The sequence below is a fragment of the Gekko japonicus genome, unplaced genomic scaffold (genome assembly GCF_001447785.1).
Source record: "Gekko japonicus isolate JY-2015 unplaced genomic scaffold, Gekko_japonicus_V1.1 scaffold238, whole genome shotgun sequence".
NCBI classification, from domain to species: Eukaryota; Metazoa; Chordata; class Lepidosauria; order Squamata; family Gekkonidae; genus Gekko; species Gekko japonicus.
Window position 1 is genome coordinate 320052 of NW_015161411.1, and position 25734 is coordinate 345785.

Sequence of the window (25734 nt, forward strand, 5' to 3'; positions counted from 1 at the left end):
GGGAAAGAGAGGAACACAGGTGGTTGTCCATTGCCTGCCTCTGCGTAGCAACCCTGGAGTTCCTTGGTGGTCTCCCATCCAAGTACTGACCAGAGCCGACCTTGCTTAGCTTCCGAGATCTGACAAAAGCAGGCTAGCCTAGGTCGTCCAGGTCAGGGAAGGAGATGAACACAGGTGGTTGTCCATTACCTGCCTCTGCGTAGCAACCCTGGACTTCCTTGGTGGTCTCCCATCCAAGTGCTCACCAGGGCCGATCAGGCCTGCCTGGGCTCCCCAGGTCAGGGCTGTAGTGAATATGTGTTCCCATTATTCTTTTTGACAAGTGGAGAATGCGTGTGAGAAATCCACTGCCCCTGATACCGAAACTTTGCGAAATGCCGGATTCTGTGCTCAGGCAGTCGCTGAAAACCTTGCTGGCGCTCACGCTTTTGACCCTCTCCCAAGGAATGGCATTCCAAAAATGTTGAACGGGGTCTGCAGATGTCTCTCTTGCCACAGGAACGTGTAAAAATGTGGCGGCTTGCAAGGCCCCCGTCTTTGGATTGCGCTGTTAATCGGTGCGCCGTTTTCTGTTGGGTTAATGTTCCCTCTAAGCTGTGGAGTCTTGCGAGCAAAAATTCTACTTTGTGAGCTACTAACAGAGTTGTGTGCGAGCGATTTGGCTGCTACCTACATTAGTTTGCTCTGGAGCCATCCCTTCCTGAGAGAAGACAAACGTGTGTGAGCCGGAGGCTAAAAAACTGTGGGCTAGCTCACACCAACTCAGCTTAGGGGGAACAGTGCAACACTCCCGTGGGATAAGACGAGGCCTTGGGCGGATTCTCGTGGGTGTGTTCCAGCAGGGCAGACCTGCTGAGAGAGCTGCCCGTTTTTCGTTGCACAGCCCCCCCCCCCTCGCTTTTCCAGTCTGCCTACCAAAGCGACAGCGGGGAAGAGTTCCAGACAGGGAGCTGGGTCAGTATGTTGCATCCAAATGAAACAGCACTCCAGCGGCCCCTTCGAGGCTAACAAAATTGATTCCGGTCGAAGGGTCCGTGAGTCAGCGCTCGTTCGCATCTGACAAAGCCGGCTCTGACTCATACCTTCTGCTGCCATGCATTTTTGTAAGTTTTAAGGGTGCCCGGGGGGACTTCGGTTTAATTTAGCCAAGGGAAGGGGCCATGGATCAGTGGCGAAACATCTGCTTGCCATTCGGAAGGTCCCAGGTTCAGTCCCCGGCATCTCTAGTTAGGAGGATCGGGGAGGAGGTGACGTGAGAGACCTCCGCCTGAGACCCTGGAGAGCTGTAAAGAGGGGCTGTGGCTCAGTGGAAGAGCCTCTGCCTGGCATGCAGGAGGTCCCAGGTTCAGTCCCCGGCATCTCCAGTGAAAAGGACCAGGCAGGAGGTGATGGGAAAGACCTCGGCCTGAGACCCTGGAGAGCTGTAAAGAGGGGCTGTGGCTCAGTGGAAGAGCCTCTGCCTGGCATGCAGGAGGTCCCAGGTTCAGTCCCCGGCATCTCCCGTTAAAAGGACCAGGCAGGAGTTGATGGGAAAGACCTCAGCCTGAGACCCTGGAGAGCTGTAAAGAGGGGCTGTGGCTCAGTGGAAGAGCCTCTGCCTGGCATGCAGGAGGTCCCAGGTTCAGTCCCCGGCATCTCCCGTTAAAAGGACCAGGCAGGAGTTGATGGGAAAGACCTCAGCCTGAGACCCTGGAGAGCTGTAAAGAGGGGCTGTGGCTCAGTGGAAGAGCCTCTGCCTGGCATGCAGGAGGTCCCAGGTTCAATCCCCGGCATCTCCAGTTAAAAGGACCAGGCAGGAGTTGATGGGAAAGACCTCAGCCTGAGACCCTGGAGAGCTGTAAAGAGGTGCCGTGGCTCAGTGGAAGAGTCTCTGCCTGGCATGCAGGAGGTCCCAGATTCAGTCCCCGGCATCTCCAGTTAAAAGGACCAGGCAGGAGGTGATGGGAAAGACCTCAGCCTGAGACCCTGGAGAGCTGTAAAGAGGGGCCGTGGCTCAGTGGAAGAGCCTCTGCCTGGCATGCAGAAGGTCCCAGGTTCAATCCCCGGCATCTCCAGTTAAAAGGACCAGGCAGGAGGTGATGGGAAAGACCTCAGCCTGAGACCCTGGAGAGCTGTAAAGAGGGGCCGTGGCTCAGTGGAAGAGCCTCTGCCTGGCATGCAGAAGGTCCCAGGTTCAATCCCCGGCATCTCCAGTTAAAAGGACCAGGCAGGAGGTGATGGGAAAGACCTCCGCCTGAGACCCTGGAGAGCTGTAAAGAGGGGCCGTGGCTCAGTGGAAGAGCCTCTGCCTGGCATGCAGGAGGTCCCAGGTTCAGTCCCCGGCATCTCCAGTTAAAAGGGACCAGGGGGAGGTGATGGGAAAGACCTCCGCCTGAGACCCTGGAGAGCTGTAAAGAGGGGTTGGGGCTTCTTTTTGAGCCTGCGGGCACATTTGGGATTCTGACATGGTGTGGTGGGTGCAGCAACAACATGGTTGCTGGCTAAGTGGGACATTGGGGGTTGCCAAGCTCTTGAGAATTGGAGAGAAAAGATGCAACAATACGCAGCTATGGCAAAACTGACAAACTGCATTAACCGAAGACCGAAAGCGGAATTCGAAAACAACTGGCAAGTTTTTTATGATTATTATAACCAGTCTCACTAGTTATACATCTGAATGGTCTACTATTATATGATACTGTACCACTAAGCCACAGCCTCTCTCGTAGCCTTCCAGGGTCACAGAATCATGGAACAGAATCATAGAATAATAGAGTTGGAAGGGACTTCCAGGGTCATCTAGTCCAACCCCCTGCCCAATGCAGGACATTCATAAATACCTCCCCCTCCACACCCCCGGTGACCCCTGCTCCATGCCCAGAAGATGACCAAAAACCTCCAGGATCCCCCGGGCAAACTGGCCTGGAGAAAAATGGCTTCCTGACCCCAAAGTGGCGACCAGCATTTCCCTGGGCGTGTAAAAAATGGCCACAAGAACAAAGCATTGAGGCAACCCTTCCTGCCCTCCCTCTTGTGATCTGCCTGAGTTCACAGAATCTGCATTGCTGTCAGATGGCCATCTAGCCCCTGCTCCAAAGGAGGAGAGCCCACCACCTCCCAAGGAAGCCCGTTCCCCCAAGGAACAGCTCTGTCAGGAAGTTCTTCCCTATGTTTAGCCCGTTTTCAACCCGTTGGTTGTGGTCTGACCTTCTGGGGCAACAGAAAACAACTCCGCACCATCCTCTACATGAGAGCCCTTCAAGTACTTGAAGATGGTTATCGTATCACCTCTCCAGGCTAGACATACCCAGCTCCTTCAACCTTCCCTCATAGACATTCGGTGTTTCTCATTTCAATCTGGCCCAAGCAGAGAGATGGACTTCGGTGGGGTCCCCAGCATCCTCTGCTATTCGAGTCCAAAGAGACCACTCTCTGTTTTCTCCACCTTGGGAATTTCCCCCAGGCAGGTGTAGAGAGGAGCCGGGAAGGTACGTGAGCAGACAGATAGCACGAGATGCACAGATAACAGTCCGGCACACAGGCAGTTTCAATCACCGTGAAACTGATGGCATTTCAGCGGGGTCACCGCCACAGGCTATACAAGAATTGCTGGCACCCGGGGTGTGTGTGTGTGTGTGTTGGGTTGTGCAACACCTGCATTGTCAGTAAAATGCATTTACTCTTGAGAATTCGTGTTTGTCTTGGATCCAGTGATGCGCAAGCAGAAACATAAATGGACTTCGTGTGGTTGCATTTGGGCGAAATTCCCATGCCTAGGAAATTTCCCCCCTATATCTTGTAGTGCCCAGAAATGGCATGGACAATTCCTTACATGAGCGGAAAAGAAATTTGGGATTCCCTATGTTTAACTTGTTTGGGATTCCCTACGATTAACCGGACCCAAGAGGCAAATGTAATTTCCCCCATACACAAATACTTCTGCTTGCACTAGTGCAAGTAGTGCACTAGTGCAAGCTAGTGCATAGGGAAATCTTCTGGTGAATCCAAACCACTATCGTTTGATGTTGGCCTCCCACTTGCAAGATAATGACTGACTCGTCACTGTGTTGAGGTGTGTTTTTTTGCGGAGCGGGGAACCTCAAAATGTAAAGAACAAACAATTGTCAGAATGCGAGAATTGCTGTGTTGAAGGGGATCAAGGTCCATGTCCTATGGGATTCCACATCGTACAGCAGAAACAAGTTTGGAAGTTCTAGACTAGAACAGAAATGTTATCCTCTGGGTGTATTGTGGAGGGTATATGTCTACGCAAAGCAACCAAAATGGATCAGTTTAAAGCAGGGGTGTCAAACATGCGGTCTGGGGGCCAGATTAGACCCCCGGAGGGCTTCCATCAGGCCCACAGTGGAACTGGCTGTCTTCTGCTTCCAGTTCTGCTGCTGCTGCATCAATGTAGTTTTGCGGCTTTACAGATGCACACCTGAACAGCATACTCAAGATTGCAACAGCACAGAAGGAAGTCCTGAAACCTGCTGAATTCAGTGTGACATAGTGTTGCCAACCTCCAGGTAGTAGCTGGATAGGTCCGAGCGCCGAAGAATAGATTCTTTTGAATAATGGTGCTGGAGAAGACTCTTGAGAGTCCCTTGGACTGCAAGAAGATCAAATCAGTCAATCCTAAAAGAAATCAACCCTGACCTGTTCCCTGGAAAGCCAGATAATGAAACTGAAGCTCAAATATTTTGACCACCAAATGAGAAGGGAGCACTCACTGGAGAAGACCCTGATGCTGGGAAAGACTGAAAGTCAAAGAAGACGGGGACGGCAAAGGATGAGATGGTTAGACAGTGTCATAGATGCAATGAACATGAAACTGAGCAAACTTCAGAGGACGGCGGAAGAGAGGAAGGCCTGGCGGGATCTGGTCCATGGGGTCGCGAAGAGTCGGACTCGACTGTGCGCCTGAACAACAACAACCACAGAGTGGTACCCTAATGGGGGTTAGGAACGTCTGGGAAGACGGGGCCTGTCTCTGAGCATCCACAGAGTGAAATTCTACATCTTTGTCGATCTTCCCTTCCTGCCCCTCCTCTCTTTGAATTTCTTTCGACGGCCGCCCCAAATGTTTCCAACAACCCTGCTCACCCTTCCAAAAGCTGGGCGCTCCGACCGAGTTCTCAGGAGGAGTTTGGACACAGCGTCCATGTTTCTTTGCAGGGGGAAAAAAAGACGCTTTCCAGCAAGAAATCACTGAAAAACAAACAGCAGAGAGTCTGGAACTTAGAGGGAGAAAGCAGCTGAATAATCATAGCTCGGGGACAGGCAAGCAAGGGTGGAAGTGGGGGGGGGGAACATAAGAACATAAGAGGCCAAAGGCCCATCCAGTCCAACACCCTGTGTCACACAGTGGCCAGAAATACCAGTGCCATCAGGAGGTCCACCAGTGGGGCCAGGACATTAGAAGCCCTCCCACTTTTGACCCCCCCCCCCAAGCACCAAGAAGACAGAGCATCACTTGCCCTGGAGCCCCTATCTATACCTTGTGGCTAATAGCCACTGATGGACCTCTGCTCCATATGCTTATCTAATTCCCTCTTGAAGCCGTCCATGCTTTTAGCCGCCAGCACTTCCTGTGGCAGTGAATTCCATGTGTTAATCGCTCTTTGGGCTTCCCTCCTCTACTGGGCCTTTCCATTTGGCCTTCAGGCAGGATTGTTCCTGCACAGCACACAAATTCAGACCTGAAAAGGTGGGTACCAGCATCACGCTTTCCTGACAAAGGAGGGGGACTTCCCCCCCAGGGAAGTCCGACTGTCACGTATCTTGGCGCCAGATGTCAGCTGGATTGAGACATTCCCCAAATCAAAGGAATTTCGCTCACATTCTCAAACACTCCTTCTCGGGAGGAAGACAAAATGCATTCCTTCTACACACATATCAGCATGATCCTTTAAACCAGGGATGTCGAATTCATTTGTTATGTGGGCCGGATCTGACATAAATGGGACCTTGCTGGGCCGGGCCACGTGTGTCATAAACTAATGCTAGGTAGCGGAGATATAAACTTTATAAAAGACAAGAAAACAAAAGGGTTTTTTTTTAACTTAAAATAAAAACATGTTTAAAACACTAGCATTCTTGCAATATTTTGTTTATTTAACAGTGTCTGATAACGGACACCTTTTGCTCTGAATTATTGCATCAAAATGTCTGTGCTGAAATTGCAAAAGGAGACACAGAGGTGGAATGGGGGGGAAAGACCCAAAGAGAAATCAAAGAGAAACGAAAGAGAAATTTCTCTTTTGAAAGAGAAAAAGATAACAAGACGGATCAGTGGCTATATCTAAAGCAGTGAATTTTGAAAAAAATAAATCCTGTAACAGTAGAAGTGAGCAGTGACTCGCAAAAGCTCACACCCCATCACAAATTTTGTTAGTCTTTAAGGTGCGGTGGCTCAAGTGGTTAAGACACTGAACTGCAGGCTGTGGAAGGTCGGTAGTTCAGCTGTTCACGACCCGAGTTTGCCACATGACGGAGTGAGCTCCCATCTCTAGTTCCAGCTCCTGCCAACCTAGCAATTTGAAAGCAAGAAATTGCAAGTAGATAAATAGGGACCACTTCAGTGGGAAGGTAACAGCGTTCCGTGCGCCTCGGTGTTTAGTCATGCCGGCCACACGACCACGGAAACATCTTCGGACAGCGCTGGCTCTTCGGCTTTGAAACGGAGATGAGCACCGTAACCTTCGAGTCGGACTCGACTGGCTTTCGAGCAAGGGAACCTTTACCTTTACCTAAGGTGCGACTGGACTCTCGCTCTTTTCTGCTTCTCCCTATAACAATTCTAATGGGGAGCCTTTGGAGAGAGGTTTCACTTCCCAAGGTGGACATACCTTTTGCTTTGAACTCTCTGTTGTTCTCTAGTCAAATAGGGGGTCGCGGGTTTTTGAAAAGTGCCAAAATCCTGCAGAAAGCTGTTTGCCAGAGCTCAAAGTGGGTGGGGGGCGGGTGCCCACCTGCACCACGAACTGCGCTTCCACTTTCCAGCTTCCTTGACCGCTCTCTGGCCTGTTTCCCACCCTGTCCAGCAAGAAGTAGAGTTGCCAATTCCTGCTTGGGAGATTCCTGGGGATTTGGGGGGTGGAGCCCGGGGAAGGCGGGGTTTGGGCAGGGGAGGGAGTTCGGGTGGGGGTATAATGCCATATAATCCACGCTTTTTGTAGTATTGGTTGTAATTCTGGAGGGTCTCCAGACCCCACCTGCAGGTTGTCAACTCTAGTTACAAAGGCAAAAGTGAATGCCGTAGAAGCAAGGTGATACAATAAGCGTTGCAATGGAACGGAATCCTGTTTCTTTGTAAAACTGACCTTCTGAGCCGTTCTGTTGTACAACAGTTCTAATCTCTTTATACAAGCATAGACAGCTTCAAGAGGGGATTGTATGAACATTCGGAGCAGAGGTCCATGCGTGGCTATTAGCCACAAGATATAAGTGGAACACTCTGTCTCGGGCAGCGACGCTCTGTATTCTTGGTGCTTGGGGGGGGCAACAGTGGGAGGACTTCTGGAGTTCTGGCCCCGCTGGTGGACCTCCTGAGGGCACCTGGGTTTTAGCCACTGTGTGACACAGAGTGTTGGACTGGATGGGCCGTTGGCCTAATCCAAGATGGCTTCTCTTACATTCTTATATGGAGCAGAGGTCCATCAGTGGCTATTGGTCACAAGGTATGGAACACTATGTCTGGGGCAGGGATGCTCTGTATTCTTGGTGCTTGGGGGGCAACAGTGGGAGGGTTTCTGGAGTTCTGGCCCCGCTGGTGGACCTCCTGAGGGCACCTGGGTTTTGGCCACTGTGTGACACAGAGGGTGCGTTCAGATGGGGCATTTACAACGATATAGGTGTCGGTTGGAATCGGTGTACTTACCGGCGTTCACACGTAGAACATCTGCCTTCTGTCCCTAACTGTTCAGGGCATGCTTTTCCAGACAGGGTGTTTTGCGCATGTGCGAAGATTGCCATTCTGTGGATGGCTGCCTATGAGCATGCACAAAATGAGTTAAAAAAAAAAAAACACGCTGACGCCTGCTCTGTGTGAATGGGCATACAGCGATGGGCTCCGCAGACAGGAGGTGAGTGTGATCGCGTTGGAATCGGTTGGAATCGGTGTAGCTTATGCCAGCTGAAACGCCCCGTCTGAAAGCACCCAGAGTGTTGGACTGGATGGGCCGTTGGCCTGATTCAACATGGCTTCCCTTATGTTCTTAAAATGGCCCTCCTGAACATTAGTTTTGCACTTTCTGCTGAAGGATAGAGGCCTCTGGGAACAAACCTCCCTGGCCTTTGTGTCTTCTCCTGTGTAAAGGTTGCAGTGATCCCGCTGCTGTCAAAGTCATCAGATTTTTTGGCTTTTCCTTTATGCAGGACGTCCCTTCTCCATTATACCTCCGGTTATTTCCATTAAACCTCCGGTTATTTCTTCCTTCTCTCCCCCTCCCCTCCTGCCATCAAGTTCCCTGACTGTTTGATATTCTGGGGCATGGGGAGCAAGGGACCGAGGCCAGGCAGTGAAATCCTTGGCAGGGCCTGAAAGGGCAGGAAGAATGCAGCCACTGACCCTGCAGTGCTTCTTTCCTGTTTGCAGGCTCCCGATGGAGGGTCCTGAGCCCGGGCAGGGACACCTGGAGGCTATCCAGTCCAGCCCCCGACTGAGAAGAGATCCTCTGTCCCCAGAGCCGTTCCAAGATTCAGCCACATAATTAAAGATTGACAGTCTCTCATAGTTAGAACCACTGAATAAAAAGATGCATGCCCAGGCGTACATAAGAACATAAGAGAAGCCAATGCTGGATCAGGCCAATGGCCCATCCAGTCCAAAACTCTGTCATACAGTGGTCACAAATACCAGGTGCCATCAGGAGGTCCACCAGTGGGGCCAGGACTCTAGAAGCCCTCCCATTGTTGCCCCCCCAAGCACCAAGAATACAGAGCATCACCTGCCCCAGACCAAGAGCTCCTATCTATACATTGTGGCTAATAGCCACCAATGGACCTCTGCTCCATATGCTTATCTAATTCCCTCTTGAAGCCGTACATGCTTGTAGTCCCCACCCCCTCCTGTGGCAGTGAATTCCATGTGTGAATCACTCTTTGGGTGAAGAAGGACTTCCTTTTATCTGTTCTTCTTTTTTTGCAGTGGCAAATTTCTTTTTTATTCCTGCTTTTTAAAAAAAATAATAGTTTATTCTGTGTTTTCACAAAGTACAATCAAATTACAGTATGAAATAAAATTAAATATAGTACATTATGCTGAAATAGTATAACAACATACATATTGTAAATTCAGTGCAGTTACAGAAAGGGGGGTGTCCCCTAAATTCATCTTCTGCGTAATAAGTATGGTATTCGTAATAACATTGTATTAATAATGAGGGTATGCAAGTACTTAACTTTTCAGTGTTCCATTTTATATGGAGAGTTATCGTGACAAAATCACGTAGGTATCTCACCTCATAAGTTTAGTGTTTGAATATTCAAAAGTAGCCTATAGGGTGAGTCAGCTTTTACAGTCATTTGTGATACCGAGACCAAGAGGTGGGTATAAATTCTTCTCTGGTAAGGAAATCTAGGATGGGTTCCCATTTTTCCATGAATTTAGTAGAAATTGGTCTCAAGGAAGCGTTGTTTAGTTTGCAGGTGTCCCGACTCATGGAGTGCCCACAAGTTCTTGTCTTGTGAGCAGGGCTCTTTTTGTAGAAAAAACCCAGCAGGAACTCATTAGCATAATAGGCCACACCCAACAGCAGGAACTCATTAGCATATTGGGCCACACCCCTGACAGCACAGCTCATTAGCACATTAGGCCGCACCCCCATGTTACCAGAAGTATGGTCATCCAGCTACACCCACCTGTTGCTTGTTATTCTGTTTACCTTGTTTGTTGTCAAAACCCAGGGCCTTTTTCTGTAGCAGGAACTCCTTTGCATGTTAGGCCACACACCCCTAATGTAGCCAATCCTAATGAGTTCCTGCTGTTGGGTGTGGCCTATTATGCTAATGAGTTCCTGCTGGGCGTGGCCAACTTGGGAGCCAGCCGGAACTCCGTTCCTGTGCGTTCCTGCCCCAAAATAGCCCTGCTTGTGAGAAAGGGAGAAAAGGACTTCTTTCTCTGCCTGCTCTATCCCAGGCATCATCTTATAAACCTCGATCATGTCACCCCTCAGTCGTCGTTTCTCCAAGCTAAAGAGCCCCAAGCACTTTAACCCTCCTTCATAGGGAAAGTGTCCCAACCCTTTTGTCATTCTAGCAGATCCCTTTTATCGTATCAACCAGAGGTCATTTCGGGGGGGAACGCGGGGGAATGCAGTTCCCCCGGGTGAGGTGCAGGGGGCGGGGCACATGATGAAGCCCCGCCCCCTGCTTCCGGCCGCCTCGCTTCCGGTCCTCATTCAGCCAGGAGGAGGCAGGAGAAGAGGGAGGGTGAGTTGCTTCCTCCCTGCCTCTCCCCACCCTTGCCTGCCTGGGGCCAGGGAGGGCCTTGGCGGGGCTTCCTCGCACTCCCGCTGGCCTTGAAGGTCTACCGCCAGGCCCCTGATGTCAGGGGGTGTGGCATATGCTAATGAGTTATGCTAATGAGTTCCCCTAGCTCTTTTTCTACGAAACGACCCCTGGTATCAACCCTTTTATTATTCTAGTAGATCCCTTTCCTCCCTGTGGGAGACAGCAACAGAAGGACTTTGGGGCGCCAGCCTCCAGGTGAGGCCTGGAGATCCCCCGCAATCACAGCACGTCTCCAGACGACAGAGATCAGTTCCCCTGGAGGAACTGGATGATTTGCAGGGTGGACTTTAGGGCATTATATCCCGCGTAGGTCCCGGTCCTCCCCCGGCGTCATCCCCAAATCTCCAGGATTCTCCCAACCTGGAGATGGCAACTTAATCCCCCATCTCCCGCCAGTGGCGGGGGTGGTGGTGAGATGACAGCCTTCAAAGGACTACCTTTAGGACTGAAGTCGGCCTAAATATTTTAAATAAATAAAATAATTTTGCCTTTTTTCGTAATTTTGTACTTTATTAATGTTGTGAGCCACCTGGAACTCCATAAGGAAGAAAGGCAGCTAAATCATAGAATCATAGAATGTTAGGGTTGGAAGGGACCTTGCAGGTCATCTAGTCCAACCCCCTGCACTCTGCAGGAGCGTAGCTGAAAGATAGCCCTACATACCTACAACATACCCGGAAGATGATCGTCCAGCCTCCGCTTGAAAACGTCCAGCGAAGGAGCATCCACCGCCTCCCGAGGCAGTCTGTTCCACTGCTCAACCACTCTTACAGTTAGGAAGTTTTTCTCCTGATATTTAGCCGGTATTGACTCCCTTGTCATTTCCACCCATTCGATCTAGTCTTGCAATCCGGAGCAAGAGAGAATAGATCCACTCCGTCTTCTACACGACAGCCCTTCAGATACTTGAAGACTGCAATTGTGTCCCCTCTAAGCCTTCTCTTTCCCCGGCTAATACATATTTTGCAGAAATAAATGTAGTAAAATGGAAGAATCATCGTCTAAGAGCAAGGCTGCAGGCTGTTTGGAGGGGCAGCGTGTCAGGCTGGAACCTGGGAGAGCCACGCAGCCCTCAAGGTCATGGGACTGGTCACCCGTTTTCTTTCTTAGCCAACCTTACAAGGTTGTTGTGAGGATAACATGAGGAAGAGAGAACTGCATACCCTGGCCAAAAGCTCCTTGGGGGAAGAGCAGAATCGAAGCACGGCAGTCAAAAGTTCAGCATAGACGATGTGGTACAGTCCTCTTGGACTCTAGCATCCCAGACTGTAAGCGGCACATATCGGAAAGGGACCCCTTCTCAAAAACTTCCCAGCGTGGAGACAACTTGCATCTGGTCCCCATCCTCCCTTCCAGGCCCAACAGCATTTATGTCAGGCACCAAATACGGCTTGGCTTCAGGAAATGCAGTGCATTGTGGGATGCATTTCTGTTTCCCAGAATGCCCTGACTGAGAGGAGAAGCAGTTCCTTGTTCCCCTCTGCATAGTGCTTGGTCCCCTTGATAGGGGAGAAGAAGATACTGGATTTATACCCTGCCCTTCACTCGGAGTCTCAGAGCGGTCGACATTCTCCTTTCTCTTTCCCTCCCCACAACAGACACCCTGTGAAGCAGGTGGGGCTAAGAAAGCTCTTTGGAGAACTACTCTTGAGAGAACAGCTCTGCAATAACTTGTAACTGACCCAAGGTCGCACCAGCAGCTGCATGTGGAGGGGTGGGAAATCAAACCCGGTTCTCCCAGATTAGAGTCCGTGCACTTAACCACGACACCAAACTGGCTCAGAGGCATTGTTTGTTTTTGCTGTCAGATCACAGCTGACGTCTGGCAACCCGGTCAGGTTTTCAAGGCAAGAGACGTTCAGAGGTAGTTTGCCGTAGCAACCCTGGACTTTCTTGGAGGTCTCCCATCCAGATATGAACCAGGGCCAACCCTGCTTAGGGGCAAAGGCGGCTAGCAAATGTTTTGACTCAATACATTACATAAACGCAAGGTACGTCAGCACAGCGGCGCAGCCAAGGGATCGGCGCAGGCTGGATGTAACTGGCCTAATGAGTTGGTGACAGACGTGAGATTTGACCTGGGGACATCCGGTTTCATACTCCGTGCTGCCACACCGCGCCTGTTCTCCGTCCGGCCCAGCCTGACCCGGCTGTGTCGCTCTGGGCCATACGTCCGTCGGTGATGTCAGTCCGGCGGGGCGGTGCCGCTCACCAGTGCCAGCCAGGCCCAGCCGGGCGCACCACCCCGTTTCCGGCGTCAGTGCTGGGAGAAACATAGCACAAGGGGAACAATGGCTATTGATCGCGGCCTCCTTATCTGCCTGGCATTGTCCGAACTGGAACGTCTCGGCCGGGGCCGGGGCCTCTGTGTTGTGAGCTCTGGGTTCCCTTCGCCGCGACCCAGCCTGAAAGGATTGAGCGGTTTCCAGGAAGGCAGGTTAAGGAAAGGATGGGGGGGGACTCTGTGCCTCCCCAGGGAGAAAGGCAGGGCTGCATTTAGGAGAGGTCTGGCCCTCCCAGAGACGTTCTGCCACCTTTGTCTGAATTTTTCAGGTTGTTTTTTGGGGGGGCTGTATTTTTCATGTGTGTTTGTGAGTGTGCGTGCACCTGGAAGTCATGGTGACCTCCAGTGACTGACTCCTACTAGGACCCTGGAGGATATTCAGAGAGGTGGCGGAATAAAGCCTGCCCCCGCCTCCCGACTGCTGGTATTCCCAGAAGGTCTCCCATCCAAGGACTTGCGAGAGTTGACCTTGTTTGGCTTCTGAGATCTGACGAGGTCGGACTTGCCTGGGATATCCAGGTCAGGGCCAGATTTTTCAGTTTTTCTTTGGGAGATCGAGCAGCCCCTACTCCTTTTAGTTACAGAAAGAGCAAGGGAAACACGCCGACGGGGTTCTTTGCAGTAGAAAGTGGCGTCAAGTTGCGGGTGACTTATGGAGATTCGTTTGGACTGCTGTGTACAGTTCTGGCCATCATATCTCAAAAAGGCAGGGCTCATTTCCTGCAGGAGCGCACAGGAGCGGAGCTCCGGCAGTAAAGAGCCCAGGGGGTGGGCACATGCAACAAGCCCCACCCCCTGCTCCCAGCAGCCCTCAGTCAGAGCAAGAAGCAGCTAGGTAAGCTGCAGAGCTCCACCCAGCCCCCCTGGTCCAAAACAGTCCAGTGGCACCTTTAAGACCAAGTTTTATTCAGGTACAAGCTCTCCCTCCTCTTGTGAGGACAGATCTGCACGCTCCCCCCCCCCCCAAAGCCCAAGACACACAACCAGACAAGTGGCACCTTTAAGACCAAGTTTTATTCAGGTACAAGCTCTCCCTCCTCTGTGAGGACAGATCTGCACGCTCCCCCCCCCCAATAGCTAGCAATCTAAAACAGTCCAGTGGCACCTTTAAGACCAGGTTTTATTCAGGTACAAGCTCTCCCTCCTCTGCAAGGACAGATCTGCACGTCCCCCCCCCCCCAATAGCTAGCAATCCAAAACAGTCCAGTGGAGTCTGAGCCGTGGGTGTTGCCTTCTGACACATTTCCGGTGATGTCAGGGGGTGTGGCATATGCAAATGAGTTATGCTAATGAGCTCCTGCACCTCTTTTTCCACGAAATGACCCCTGCAAAAAGGACATTGCAGAGCTGGGGAAAGTACCAAGGAGGGCCACCAAGACGATGAGCGGGATGGAGCACCTTCCCTATTAGGAAAGGCTGAAGAGTCTGGGACTTTTCAGTTTAGAAAAGAGGTGATGGGGTATGGGTATGGTAGAGGTTTGCAAAATTACGCATGGGGTGGAGAGAGTTGACAAAGAGAACGTTTTCTCCCTCTCCCCCCAAAAAATAGAACTCAAAGGTATCAAATGAAGCTGATGGGCGGTAGGTTCAGGACGAATGAAAGGAAATACCACTTTACACAGAAATTGATTAAACGTGGAATGTGTTGCCAGAGGAGGTCGTGAGGGCCACAGAAATAAGCAGCTTTGCGCCCTGACCTGGATAGCGCAGGCAGGCCCGATATCATCAGATCTTGGAAGCTAAGCAGGGTTGACCCTGGCAAGTACTTGGATGAGAGACCTCCACGGAATACCAGGGCCAGGACACAGAGGCAGGCAATACTAAGCCGCCTCTCTGAAATATTCAAGCCCCCAGTAGGGGTCACCAGAAGTCAACGCACGCACACAAAATACTTTTAAAAAAAGGGATAAACAGCTTTACAAGGGGATTAGATAGATTCATGGAAGAGAAGTGTATCAGTGGCCACTAGCCATGGGGACTCAGGGCAACCTCCACATTCAGAGGCACTAATCCTCTGAATCCCCGAGCCAGGTGGCAACATCAGGGGAAGGCCTCGGCCTCTCTGCCCTGTTGTTGGCCATCCTGAGGAACCAGTTTGGCCACTGTGTGAGACAGGAGGCTGGACTAGATGGACCTTCACTGGTCTGATCCAGCAGAGCTCTTATGTTCTTATCTGGGGAAGGTCTTGGCCTCTGCGCCCTGTTCAGCCCCTCCTGGGAGCTGCGGTCTCTGACTCCACTGGTGTGGAGTGGCGGGCTCCAGCTATTCAGTAGCAGTGAAGTGTGGATCAGAAATACCCAGCTGGAAACTAAACGCAAAATTGTTCTGGAGCCATCCTTTCTGCGCTAAGACAAAAATGTGTGAGCCAGAGGCTAAAAAACTGTGAGCTAGCTCACACTAACTCAGTTTAGAGGGAGCACTGGAGGTGCACAAAAGGGCAACTAAAATGCCAGTTTGGTGTCGTTAAGTGTGCGGACTCTCATCTGGGAGAACCGGGTTTGATTCCCCACTCTTCCACTTGCACCTGGCTGGATGACCTTGGGCAAGCCGTAGTTCTGATAAGAGCTGTTCTTGAAAAAAGAAAATCCCTTTCTCTCGCTAACCAGTGTCGCCACCGTGAGATAAGAAGGGAAACTCCCGCTCACACAGTGGCATTCCAGGCTCGCTAGAATATTTGTCAGTGTGCGGCCACCTGTGGTCAAGTCGACCATGTTTGACCCATCCGTTGAGTCGCAGGCTGGCCCTGACATGGCTGCAAAGGATCTCATGTCCAGGTATCAGTGCTCCCTCTAAGCTGTGGAGTCTTGTGAGCAAGAATTCTACTTTGCCCGTTTGGTGTAGTGGTGAAGTGCGCAGACTCTAATCTGGGAGAGCCGGGTTTGATTCCCCACTCCTCCACTTGCACCTGGCTGGATTACCTTGGGCAAGCCATAGTTCTGATAAGAGCTGTTCTTGAAAAAAGAGCAGTTTCTGCCAAGAGCTCTCTCAGCCCCACCTACCTCACAGGGTGTCTGTTGTGGGGAGGGGAAGGGGAACGAGTTTGTAAGCCGCTCAGAGACTCCTCTGGGTTGTGAAGGGCGGGGTATGAATCCAATCTCTTCTTCTTCTCTTCTAAAATGATGAAGGGGATGGAACACTTTAACTATGAAGAAAGGTTAAGCGGTTAGGGCTCTTTAACTTGGAGAAACGATGATTGAGGAGTGACATGATAGAGGTTTGCCAAATCATGCATGGGACAGAGAAGGCAGAGAAAGAATTTCTTTTCTCCCTTTCTCCCAATACAAGAACTTGTGGGCACTCAATGAAGTTAACGAGCAGTAGGTTTAGAGCTGATAAAAGGAAGTACTTCTTCACCCAAAGCGTCATTCACCCGTGGAATTCACTGCCACATGAAGTGGTGGCAGCTACAGGCATGGACGGCTTCAAGAGGGGACTGGATAAACATGTGGAGCAGAGGTCCATCAGTGGCTATCAGCCACAAGGTATAGATGAAACACTCTGTCTGGGGCAGTGATGCCCTGTGTTCTTGGTGCTTGGGGGGCAACAGTGGGAGGGCTTCTGGAGTTCTGGCCCCGCTGGTGGACCTCCTGAAGGCACCTGGGTTTTGGCTACTGTGTGATACAGAGTGTTGGACCGGATGGGCCATTGGCCTGAACCGACATGGCTTCTCTTATGTTCTTATGGATAAATATACGGAGCGGAGGTCCCTGAGTGGCTATCAGCCACGAGGCACAGACGGAACACTCTGTCTGGGGCAGTGATGCCCTGTGTTCTTGGTGCTTGGGGGGCAACAGTGGGAGGGCTTCCGGAGTTCTGGCCCCGCTGGGAAACCTCCTGAGGGCACCTGATATTTTTGGCCACTGTGTGACACAGAGTGTTGGACTGGATGGGCCATTGGCCTGATCCAACATGGCTTCTCTTACGTTCTTGTGTCTGGGGGAGTGATGCTCTGCCTGAGTCTTTGTCCTTTTGAGGTCGCAATGAAAAAGCGTTGGACTGGATGGGCCACTGGCCTGATCCAACATTGGCTTCTCCCATGTTCTTCTCTGTCCAGCCATGCCCTTGACCCTTCACTTCTTATTCTCCCCCCGGCAGATGTATGGCCGCTACACGCAGGACCTGGGAGCCTTTGCCAAAGACGAAGCAGCCCGCATCCGGCGACAGCAGGAGCGGTGGAAAGGGTCCCCGAAGGAGCACCTGCGCCCGTCAGAGCTGCTGGAGTACGACCAGAGCCGGTGTGCGCGATGCCGAAGTAAGGAGCTTGCTGTTTGTTTGCCGGGGGGGGGGGCACACGATTGGGCTCCCAATGCCGTTTGGTGCAGTCTAGTCATAGAATAGAATCATAGAATCCTAGAGCTGGAAGAGGCCATAGAGGACATCTAGTCTAACCCCTGGCTCAATGCAGGGTCATGCTCGAAGAAAGCAGCTGTGGAAACCCGAGCTGCAGTGTTAGAAGAGTCAAGGTAAAGGTAAAGGTAAAGGTTCCCTTGCTCGAAAGCCAGTCGAATCCGACTCTAGGTTGCGGTGCTCATCTCCGTTTCAAAGCCGAAGAGCCAGCGCTGTCGGAAGACGTTTCCGTGGTCATGTGGCCAGCATGACTAAACACCAAGGCGCACGGAACGCTGTTCCCTTCCCACCGAAGTGATACCTATTTATCTACTTGCAATTTCTTGCTTTCGAACTGCTAGGTTGGCAGGAGCTGGAACTAGAGACAGGAGCTCACCCCGTCTTGCGGCACCCGGGTCTTGAACTGCTGAACTACTGACCTTCCACAGCCTGCAGTACAGCGTCTTAACCACTTGAGCCACCGCAACGAACAACAAATATATACACTGCAAAAACCTTTTTTATAAGCTAAAGTGTTCTATATGTTCCATCTTATAAAGTGCATCGTGTATTATTCATAATATTCTAAAAGAGGTAGATATTCATTACATCATGCAATATCAACAATAATAATCAGTTTGTACAATCTAGTCTCTAGTTCCAGCTCCTGCCAACCTAGCAGTTCGAAAGCAAGAAATTGCAAGTAGATAAATAGGTATCACTTCGTACCACTTCGGTGGGAAGGTAACAGCGTTCCATGCACCTTGGTGTTTAGTCATGCCGGCCACATGACCACGGAAACGTCTTCGGACAGCGCTGGCTCTTCGTCTTTGAAACGGAGATGAGCACCGCAACCCTAGAGTCGGACTCGACTGGCTTTCGAGCAAGGGAACCTTTACCTTTACTTTACAAACTAATAACTACCAGTCAATTTACATCCTTTTTACACAATCAACCCCTCCGGGAGTTTCTAGAATTGTACGCCCGCTTCTCCTTGCTTGAAAGTCTTCTAAAGGTAGAAGTTTCCTTTTGTGTTTACATTGAAGTTTAAAGTGATGTTTGTTGCTGGTCCTACAAAAGGCTGTTAAAAGATATAATTCATGAGTCTAAAAATTATATAATATATCTAATATAACTTAGCTTCTTGTCATTTTTTTACCCCATTAAGCAGCTGATAATTAGCTGGTATATATCCACCTGTAACTAAAGAACATAAGAACATCAGGCCAATGGTCCATCTAGTACAACAGTCTGTGTCACACAGTGGCCAAAGCCCAGGTGCCCTCAGGAGGTCCAGCAGTTGGGCCAGAACTCCAGAAGCCCTCCCACTGTTGCCCCCCCAAGCACCAAGAATACAGAGCATCCCTGCCCCAGACAGGGTTTTATCAATACCTTGTGGCTTATAGCCACTCAACGGACTTCTGCGCTTAAAAACATAAGAGAAGCCATGTTGGATCAGGCCAATGGCCCATCCAGTCCACCACTCTGTGTCACACAGTGGCCAAAGCCCAGGTGCCCTCAGGAGGTCCACCAGTTGGGCCAGAACTCCAGAAGCCCTCCCACTGTTGCCCCCCAAACACCAAGAATAGACAGCATCACTGCCCCAGACAGAGTGCTTCATCAATACCTTGTGGCTAATAGCCACTCAACAGACTTCTACACTTAAGAACATAAGAGAAGCCAAGTTGGATCAGGCCAATGGCCCATCCAGTCCAACACTCTGTGTCACACAGTGGCCAAAAATACCAGGTGCCATCAGGAGGTCCAGCAGTGGGGCCAGGACACTAGAAGCCCTCCCACTGTTGCCCCCCAAACTCCAAGAATAGACAGCATCACTGCCCCAGACAGAGTTTTTCATCAATACCTTGTGGCTAATAGCCACTCAACTGACTTCTACTCTTAAGAACATAAGAGAAGCCATGTTGGATCAGGCCAGTGGCCCATCCAGTCCAACACTCTGTGTCACACAGTGGCCAAAGCCCAGGTGCCCTCAGGAGGTCCACCAGTTGGGCCAGAACTCCAGAAGCCCGCCCAATGTTGCCCCCCCAAGCACCAAGAATAGAGAGCGTCACTGCCCCAGACAGAGGGTTTCATCAATACTTTGTGGCTTATAGCCACTCAACGGACTTCTGCTCTTAAAAACATAAGAGAAGCCATGTTGGATCAGGCCAATGGCCCATCCAGTCCAACACTCTGTGTCACACAGTGGCCAGAAATACCAGTGCCATCAGGAGGTCCACCAGTTGGGCCAGAACACTAGAAGCCCTCCCACTGTCCCCCCCCCCCAAGCACCAAGAATACAGAGCATCCCTTGCCCCAGACCGAGAGCCCCTATCTATACCTTGTGGCTAATAGCCACTGATGGACCTCTGCTCCATATGCTTATCCCATTCCCTCTTGAAGCCGTCCATGCTTGTAGCCGCCACCACTTCCTGTGGCAGTGAATTCCAGGTGTTCATCACTCTTTGGGTGAATAAGGACTTCCTTTTATCCATTCTAACCCGACTGCTCAGCAATTTCATGGAGTGCACACGAGTTCTTGTCTTGTGAGAAAGGGAGAAAAGTACCTCTTTCTCTACCTGCTCCTTCCCATGCATAATCTTATAAACCTCGATCATGTTACCCCTCAGCCGTCGTTTCTCCAAGCTAAAGAGCCCTAAGCGCTTTAACCTTTCCTCATAGGTTTTTGCACAAACCAAACCCACTTTTCCCAAGACCGTTGCGTGTGCTGTGCTTTATGTGCAGTGATTCTAACGCCACCATGGTTGTGCATGTTTTGGCTGTTGTTGTGGCCCATGCAAACTTGGTTTTTTTCTTGCACTGTTTTGGAAGGCCACACCCCACACACACACCCTCTCCCGGCCTCTCCCTCTCTTTCTCCTTCGTGTCTCACTCAGCGTATCTGTGTCTCGGGCTGGCTATCTCTTGTCTCCTGGATAGAGAGAGACAGAGAACTCCCAGCGACCTCTAACAATAGGCAAAGTATTTATGACCTCAGCCTGACCAGCTCAGGGCCTCTGCCCGCATCCTTGGCATACACGGGGCAAGCAAAGGCTTTGGAGATAAAATTTCACTCTGCTCTTTATTGGGTAGCCAGCATGCAAGGTCAGAGAGCTGTTCGCAATCTCTCCTGGTCTACAGCTCCCCCAGGGAAGCCATGGGGAAGAAGGAGTGTGCTCTCTTTTATATCTGAGAATTTTTCAGATTCTGGAGAGCCAGCTTGGTGTGGAGAGCCAGTTTGGTGTAGTGGTTAGGAGCGCAGACTCTAATCTGGGAGAACTGACTTTGATTCCCCACTCCTCCACATGCAGCTGCTGGGTGACCTTGGGGAAGTTACTTCAGAGCTGTCAGGTACTGAAGGGCAGGGTATACATCCAATCCCCTCTTCCTGGGTTTGTGCCCAGCTTGGTGTAGTGGTTAAGTGTGCGGACTCTAATCTGGGAGAACTGGGTTTGATTCCCCACTCCTCCACTTGTACCTGCTGGATGACCTTGGGCAAGCCGTAGCTCTGATAAGAGCTGTCCTTGAAAAAGAGCCGTTTCTGTCAGAGCTCCCTCGGCTCTACTGACCTCACAGGCAATGTTCCCTCTAAGCTGTGGAGTCTTGTGAGCAAAAATTCTACTTTGTGAGCTACTGGCATTAAAGTTGTGAGCGACTGATTTGGCTACTGCATAAATTAGTTTGCTCTGGAGCCCTCCTTCCTTAGCTAAGCCAAAAACCTGTGAGCTGGAGGCTAAAAAACTGTGAGCTAGCTCACACTAACTCTGCTTAGAGGGAACCCTGCTCACAGGGTGTCTGTTGTGTGGAGGGGAAGGGAAATGAGTCTGTAAGCCGCTCTGAGACACCTTTGGGTAGTGAAGGGCAGGGTATACATCCAATCTCTTCTCCTCCCCCCCCCCCCTCCTTCGGCAGTTTATCCTTCGTGGTCCTCTGTTGAATTGAGGGTGGCCTCCGTGGTTCACCCATCCTCCTTTGCATCTCTACAGCAACCTTGCGAGGCTAACGGGGTCTGAACTTGCTGAGACTGCGAGGGGGAAAAATCTTGGGGTTGTAGTGGAGAGCTCAGTGAAAGTGTCAACCTGGCCTGTTCCAGCAGTGAAAAAGGCAAACTCTGTCTTGGGGGGGGAAGTTAGAGTCCAGCGGCACCTTTAAGACCAACAAAGTTTTATTTAAGGTATGAGCTTTTGTGAGCACGCACTCTTCCCCAGGAGAGAGTAAATAAACTAGCATATCAAAATAGATGGGAAGAGGACCTTAACCTCTTTTTGTAGAAAAAGCCCAGCAGGAACTCATTAGCATAATAGGCCACACCCAACAGCAGAAACCCATTAGCATATTAGGCCACACCCCCGACAGCACAGCTCATTGGCCCATTAGGCTGCACCCCCATGTTACCAGAAGTGTGGTCATCCAGCCACACCCACCTTTTGCTTATTATTCTCTTTACCTTGTTTGTTGTCAAAACCCAGGGCTTTTTTTGTAGCAGGGACTCCTTCGCATGTTAGACCACACACCCCTAATGTAGCCAATCCTAATGAGTTCCTGCTGTTGGGTGTGGCCTATTATGCTAATGAGTTCCTGCTGGGCGTGGCCAATTCAGGAGCCAGCCGGAACTCCGTTCCTATGCGTTCCTGCCCCAAAATAGCCCTGCTTAACCTTACCTTCCAAGAGTCAGATTGGGCAGACATCTGGGCTTTGCTGGCGAACAAATCCTCCATACATAATATTCGTCTTCAATTCTTCAAATTGACTGCTCGTTGGTACCTTACCCCATAAAAGCTACATAAAATTAAAACCGTCAATAAGGAATGTGTGCTGGAAGCAGTGCGGCCAGATAGGGACATACTATCATTGCTGGTGGGGCTGTCAAGGAACACAACTCTTTTGGGGAAACGTGATAACTCAGATAAATGAGGTCACCAGGCAGACATTACCATGTAATCCGGAAGTAGTCTTGCTTAACTTCTGGAACGATTCGAAGACAGGGGGCAGGAAGGAACTTATTTCGACCTTAGTAGCTGCAGCTAGGTTAACGATAGCAGCGGCTTGGAAATCTCCCTCTCTCCCTACAATTTCAGCGTGGCAAGAGAAAGTCTGGGATCCGTTTATAATGGCAAAAATTACGGACTCTTTGATGAGAGCGAATAACAGTAACACGCCAACATATACCAAATTCGTTAGGATTTGGGCTCCTGTGTTAGACTACATGGTAATGAAGGATATTCTCCTTGTTAAGCAGATTTATCATAAATGGTTATATTCAGAGGTCATTTTGGGGGGGAACGCGGGGGATCGCAGTTCCCCCGGGTGAGGTACGGGGGGGTGGGGCACATGACGAAGCCCCGCCCCCTGCTTCCGGCCGCCCCGCTTCCGGCCCTCATTCAGCCGGGATGGTAAGTTGCTTCCTCCCTGCCTCTCCCCACCCCTGCCTGCCTGGGGCCAGGGAGGGCCTTCGCGGGGCTTCCTTGCACTCCCGCCGGCCTTGCAGGTCCACCGCCGGGCCCCTCATGGGGCTCGGCAGTGGAGCTGCAAGGCTGGCATTAGTGCTGTATGGTGCGAATAGGAGCACCAAATGTGTTTTAATTATGACATATTTTTAATATTTTGTATTGTATTCGGGGAGGGCGGGATAGAAATGTAAATAATAAATAATAAATAAATAAACAATAAATAAACAAATAAATAATAAATAAATATAAATAGATGTTATACTGTATGTAATTATCCTTATTAACTTAGAATCAGTAAGTATTTGATGTATGTAATGCTATTAACAAAAACAATAAAAAGATTTATAAAAAAAACCCCTTTGTTGGTCTTAAAGATGCAGCGGGACTCTAACTTTGTACTGTTGCCTCAGACCAACACGGCTGCCTACCTTGATCTATTTTAGTGACTATTGGGAAAGAGACTGAGAATAAAATGACCCATGTCGTAATGCCCTTGTATGGATCTCTGGTGCGGCCTCCTTTAGAATACTGTGTACAGTGCTGGCCCCCCCGTCTCTACAAAAGGACATGGCAGAGCTGGAAAAAGTACAGAGGAGGGCAACCAAGATGATGATGGGGTTGCAGCACCTTCCCTCTGAGGAAACGCTGGAGAGGCCGGGACTTTCCAGTTTAGAAAAGAGACGACGAAGGGGGGTGGGGCACAATAGAAGTTTATAAAATTATGCACGGGGTGGAGAGAGTGTACCAAGATTTTTTTCCCCTCCCTCTTCCCAAATACCAGAACTCAACGGCATCCAATGAAACTGATGGGTAGTAGGTTCTGGATGGACAAAAGGAAATACTACTTTATATCGAGTGATTAAAATGTGGAATTTGCTGCCAGAGGAGGTAGTGATGACCACAGGAATAAACAGCTTTACAAGGGATTAGACAGTCCAGCATCCTGTCTCATTCACACAGGGGCCAACCAGTTCCTCTGGAGGTCCAACAACAGGGCAGAGAGGCCGAGGCCATAAGAACATCAGAAGAGTGCTGCTGGATCAGACCAGTGGTCCCTCTAGTCCAGCATCCTGTCTCACACAGTGGGCAACCAGTTCCTCTGGAGGGCCAACAACAGGGTAGAGAGGCCGAGGCCCTCATAAGAACATAAGAAGAGCCCTGCTGGATCAGACCAATAGTCCATCCAGTCCAGCATCCTGACTCACACAGAGGCCAACCAGTTCCTCTGGAGGGCCAACAACAGGGCACAGAGGCCGAGGCCTTCCTAAGAACATCAGAAGAGCCCTGCTGGATCAGACCAGTGGTCCGTCTAGTCCAGCATCTTGTCTCACACAGAGGCCAACCAGTTCCTCTGGAGGGCCCAAAACAGGGCAGAGAGGCTGAGGCTTCCCCTGATGTTGCCTCTTGGCTCTGGGACTCAAAGGATTAGTGCCTATGAATGTGGAGGTTCCCCTCAGTCACCAGGGCTGGTAGCCATTAATACACATCCTCCATGAATCTAACTTTACCCCCTTTGAAAGCTGTTTATTCTTGTGGCCATCACTACATCCTCCGGTAGCAAATGCCACATTTTGATCACTCTCTGAATGAAGTAGTATGTCCTCATGCTGCGCTCAGAAGTGACACTGTCCAGGAATACGTTGCATTTTTGCACACTCGGATCAGACAGGCGCAAAGGAGAGTTCGAAAAACGGCTGTCTACTTTTACACTGGCATCCTTTCTCTCTTTCTTTAAAACGAGAGGATGGGCACTGACTGAAAAGCTCTTTCCGCCGCCTCTGAAATCATCCCAACCCTGGGTTATCCAGAGGGCCTCAGTTCTCTGGCCGAAGACGTCCCCCCTCCCCTGTTGTCCACAGGATCTGGCTGTTCCCGGAGCCTTAAAATAGTTCCCCTAGCAACTGCGGAGACCTTGGGGCTCGCATTGTTCTCGAGGCAAATGCTCTCGCTAAATGTCGCCAGCTCCCTGGGGCAGCCCTGTGAGCCAGAACTGGGCCGAGAGCTCCACTGTCCCTGCTTGGCCCCGGGTGTGGCGTCCGTCTTCCCGCCTACTCGGGTTGCAGCCCCACGTCGAGGGATGCGGCCAAGAGTGTTTGCTCTAACTTGACAACATGTTTTCTTAGCTCTGTGGGCTTCCGTCCCTTGCTGCTTCCCTTCGGGGCCAGCTGTCAGCCGCCCGCGGCTAAGATAGCAATGGGGCCCGTGGAGTGGCGGGCCGCGAGCCCACCTTACAAAGCCCGCATGTAGGGTGGGCCCTGCCGTTTGCCCCAGGCGGTGCGGGCAGAGGACTCCGGCGCCGGGGAGGGTGCCCTCGCTTTGTCCCTACAGCTGTTTGCGTGTCAAAGAAGGGGGCTGATCAGCAAATAATCTCCTGCCTTTGTGGGCCCGCCCTTCCCGTGCAACAAAGAGGCAGCTATTTATATTGCTTGCAAGCACTTTGTGTGGGCGTAACTTGCGCCTCCTCCCTGCCCCGGTGGGTGCTCATGTTCCCTGCTGGCCTCTCTTTTTAGAACGCATTCTTCCAAACAATGCGCGCCACACCAAGTCGGACACTTCCTCAACACTAACCCATGTGCTTTTAAAGAAGTAAGGCCAGGGGTCATTTGGGGGGGGACGCGGGGGGACACCATCCCCCCGGGTGAGGTGCGGGAGGGCGGGGCCTGGAGCTCCCTGCTGGTGCCCGCTGGAGGTCGCCGCCGGCTGTGGGGAGGACACACTTCCGGTGATGTCAGGGGGTGTGGCATATGCTAATGAGTTATGCTAATGAGTCCCCCTAGCTCTTTTTCTACGAAATGACCCCGAATAGCCTTCAGTATAAGGGCCTCTGACTTATAGTGAAATCAAACATACCCCCCGCAATGAGCAAAAGCCAATGGTTATGGTTTGCGCGCTTTGCGTTCCCAGCCGAGTAAGTGCAGCTGGAGACTACAAGGTCAAGCCTGAGATAGCGCACAGTGGCTGGACATGCAAATCTGTCCTTGTAGAGGAGGGAGAGCTTGTACCTGAATAAAACTTGGTCTTAAAGCTGCCACTGGACTGTTTTGAACCAGGGGCGGGGAGAGGCCGAGGCCTTCATAAGAACATCAGAAGAGCCCTGCTGGATCAGACCAGTGGTCCCTCTAGTCCAGCATCCTGTCTCACACAGTGGCAAACTAGTTCCTCTGCAGGGCCAACAACGGG

At 51.0% G+C, this 25734-nt stretch overlaps 1 protein-coding gene across 1 annotated transcript in view; it reads left to right on the plus strand.

Annotated features, from left to right (window-relative positions):
• Positions 1 to 25734, plus strand: part of CLCN2 (chloride channel, voltage-sensitive 2) — a 156572-nt gene that overhangs the window by 35324 nt on the left and 95514 nt on the right. Inside the window, exon 2 of the mRNA XM_015426905.1 lies at positions 16874 to 17030. Coding sequence (XP_015282391.1) covers positions 16874 to 17030 — 157 coding nt within the window. The remainder of the gene's footprint in view (positions 1 to 16873; positions 17031 to 25734) is intronic.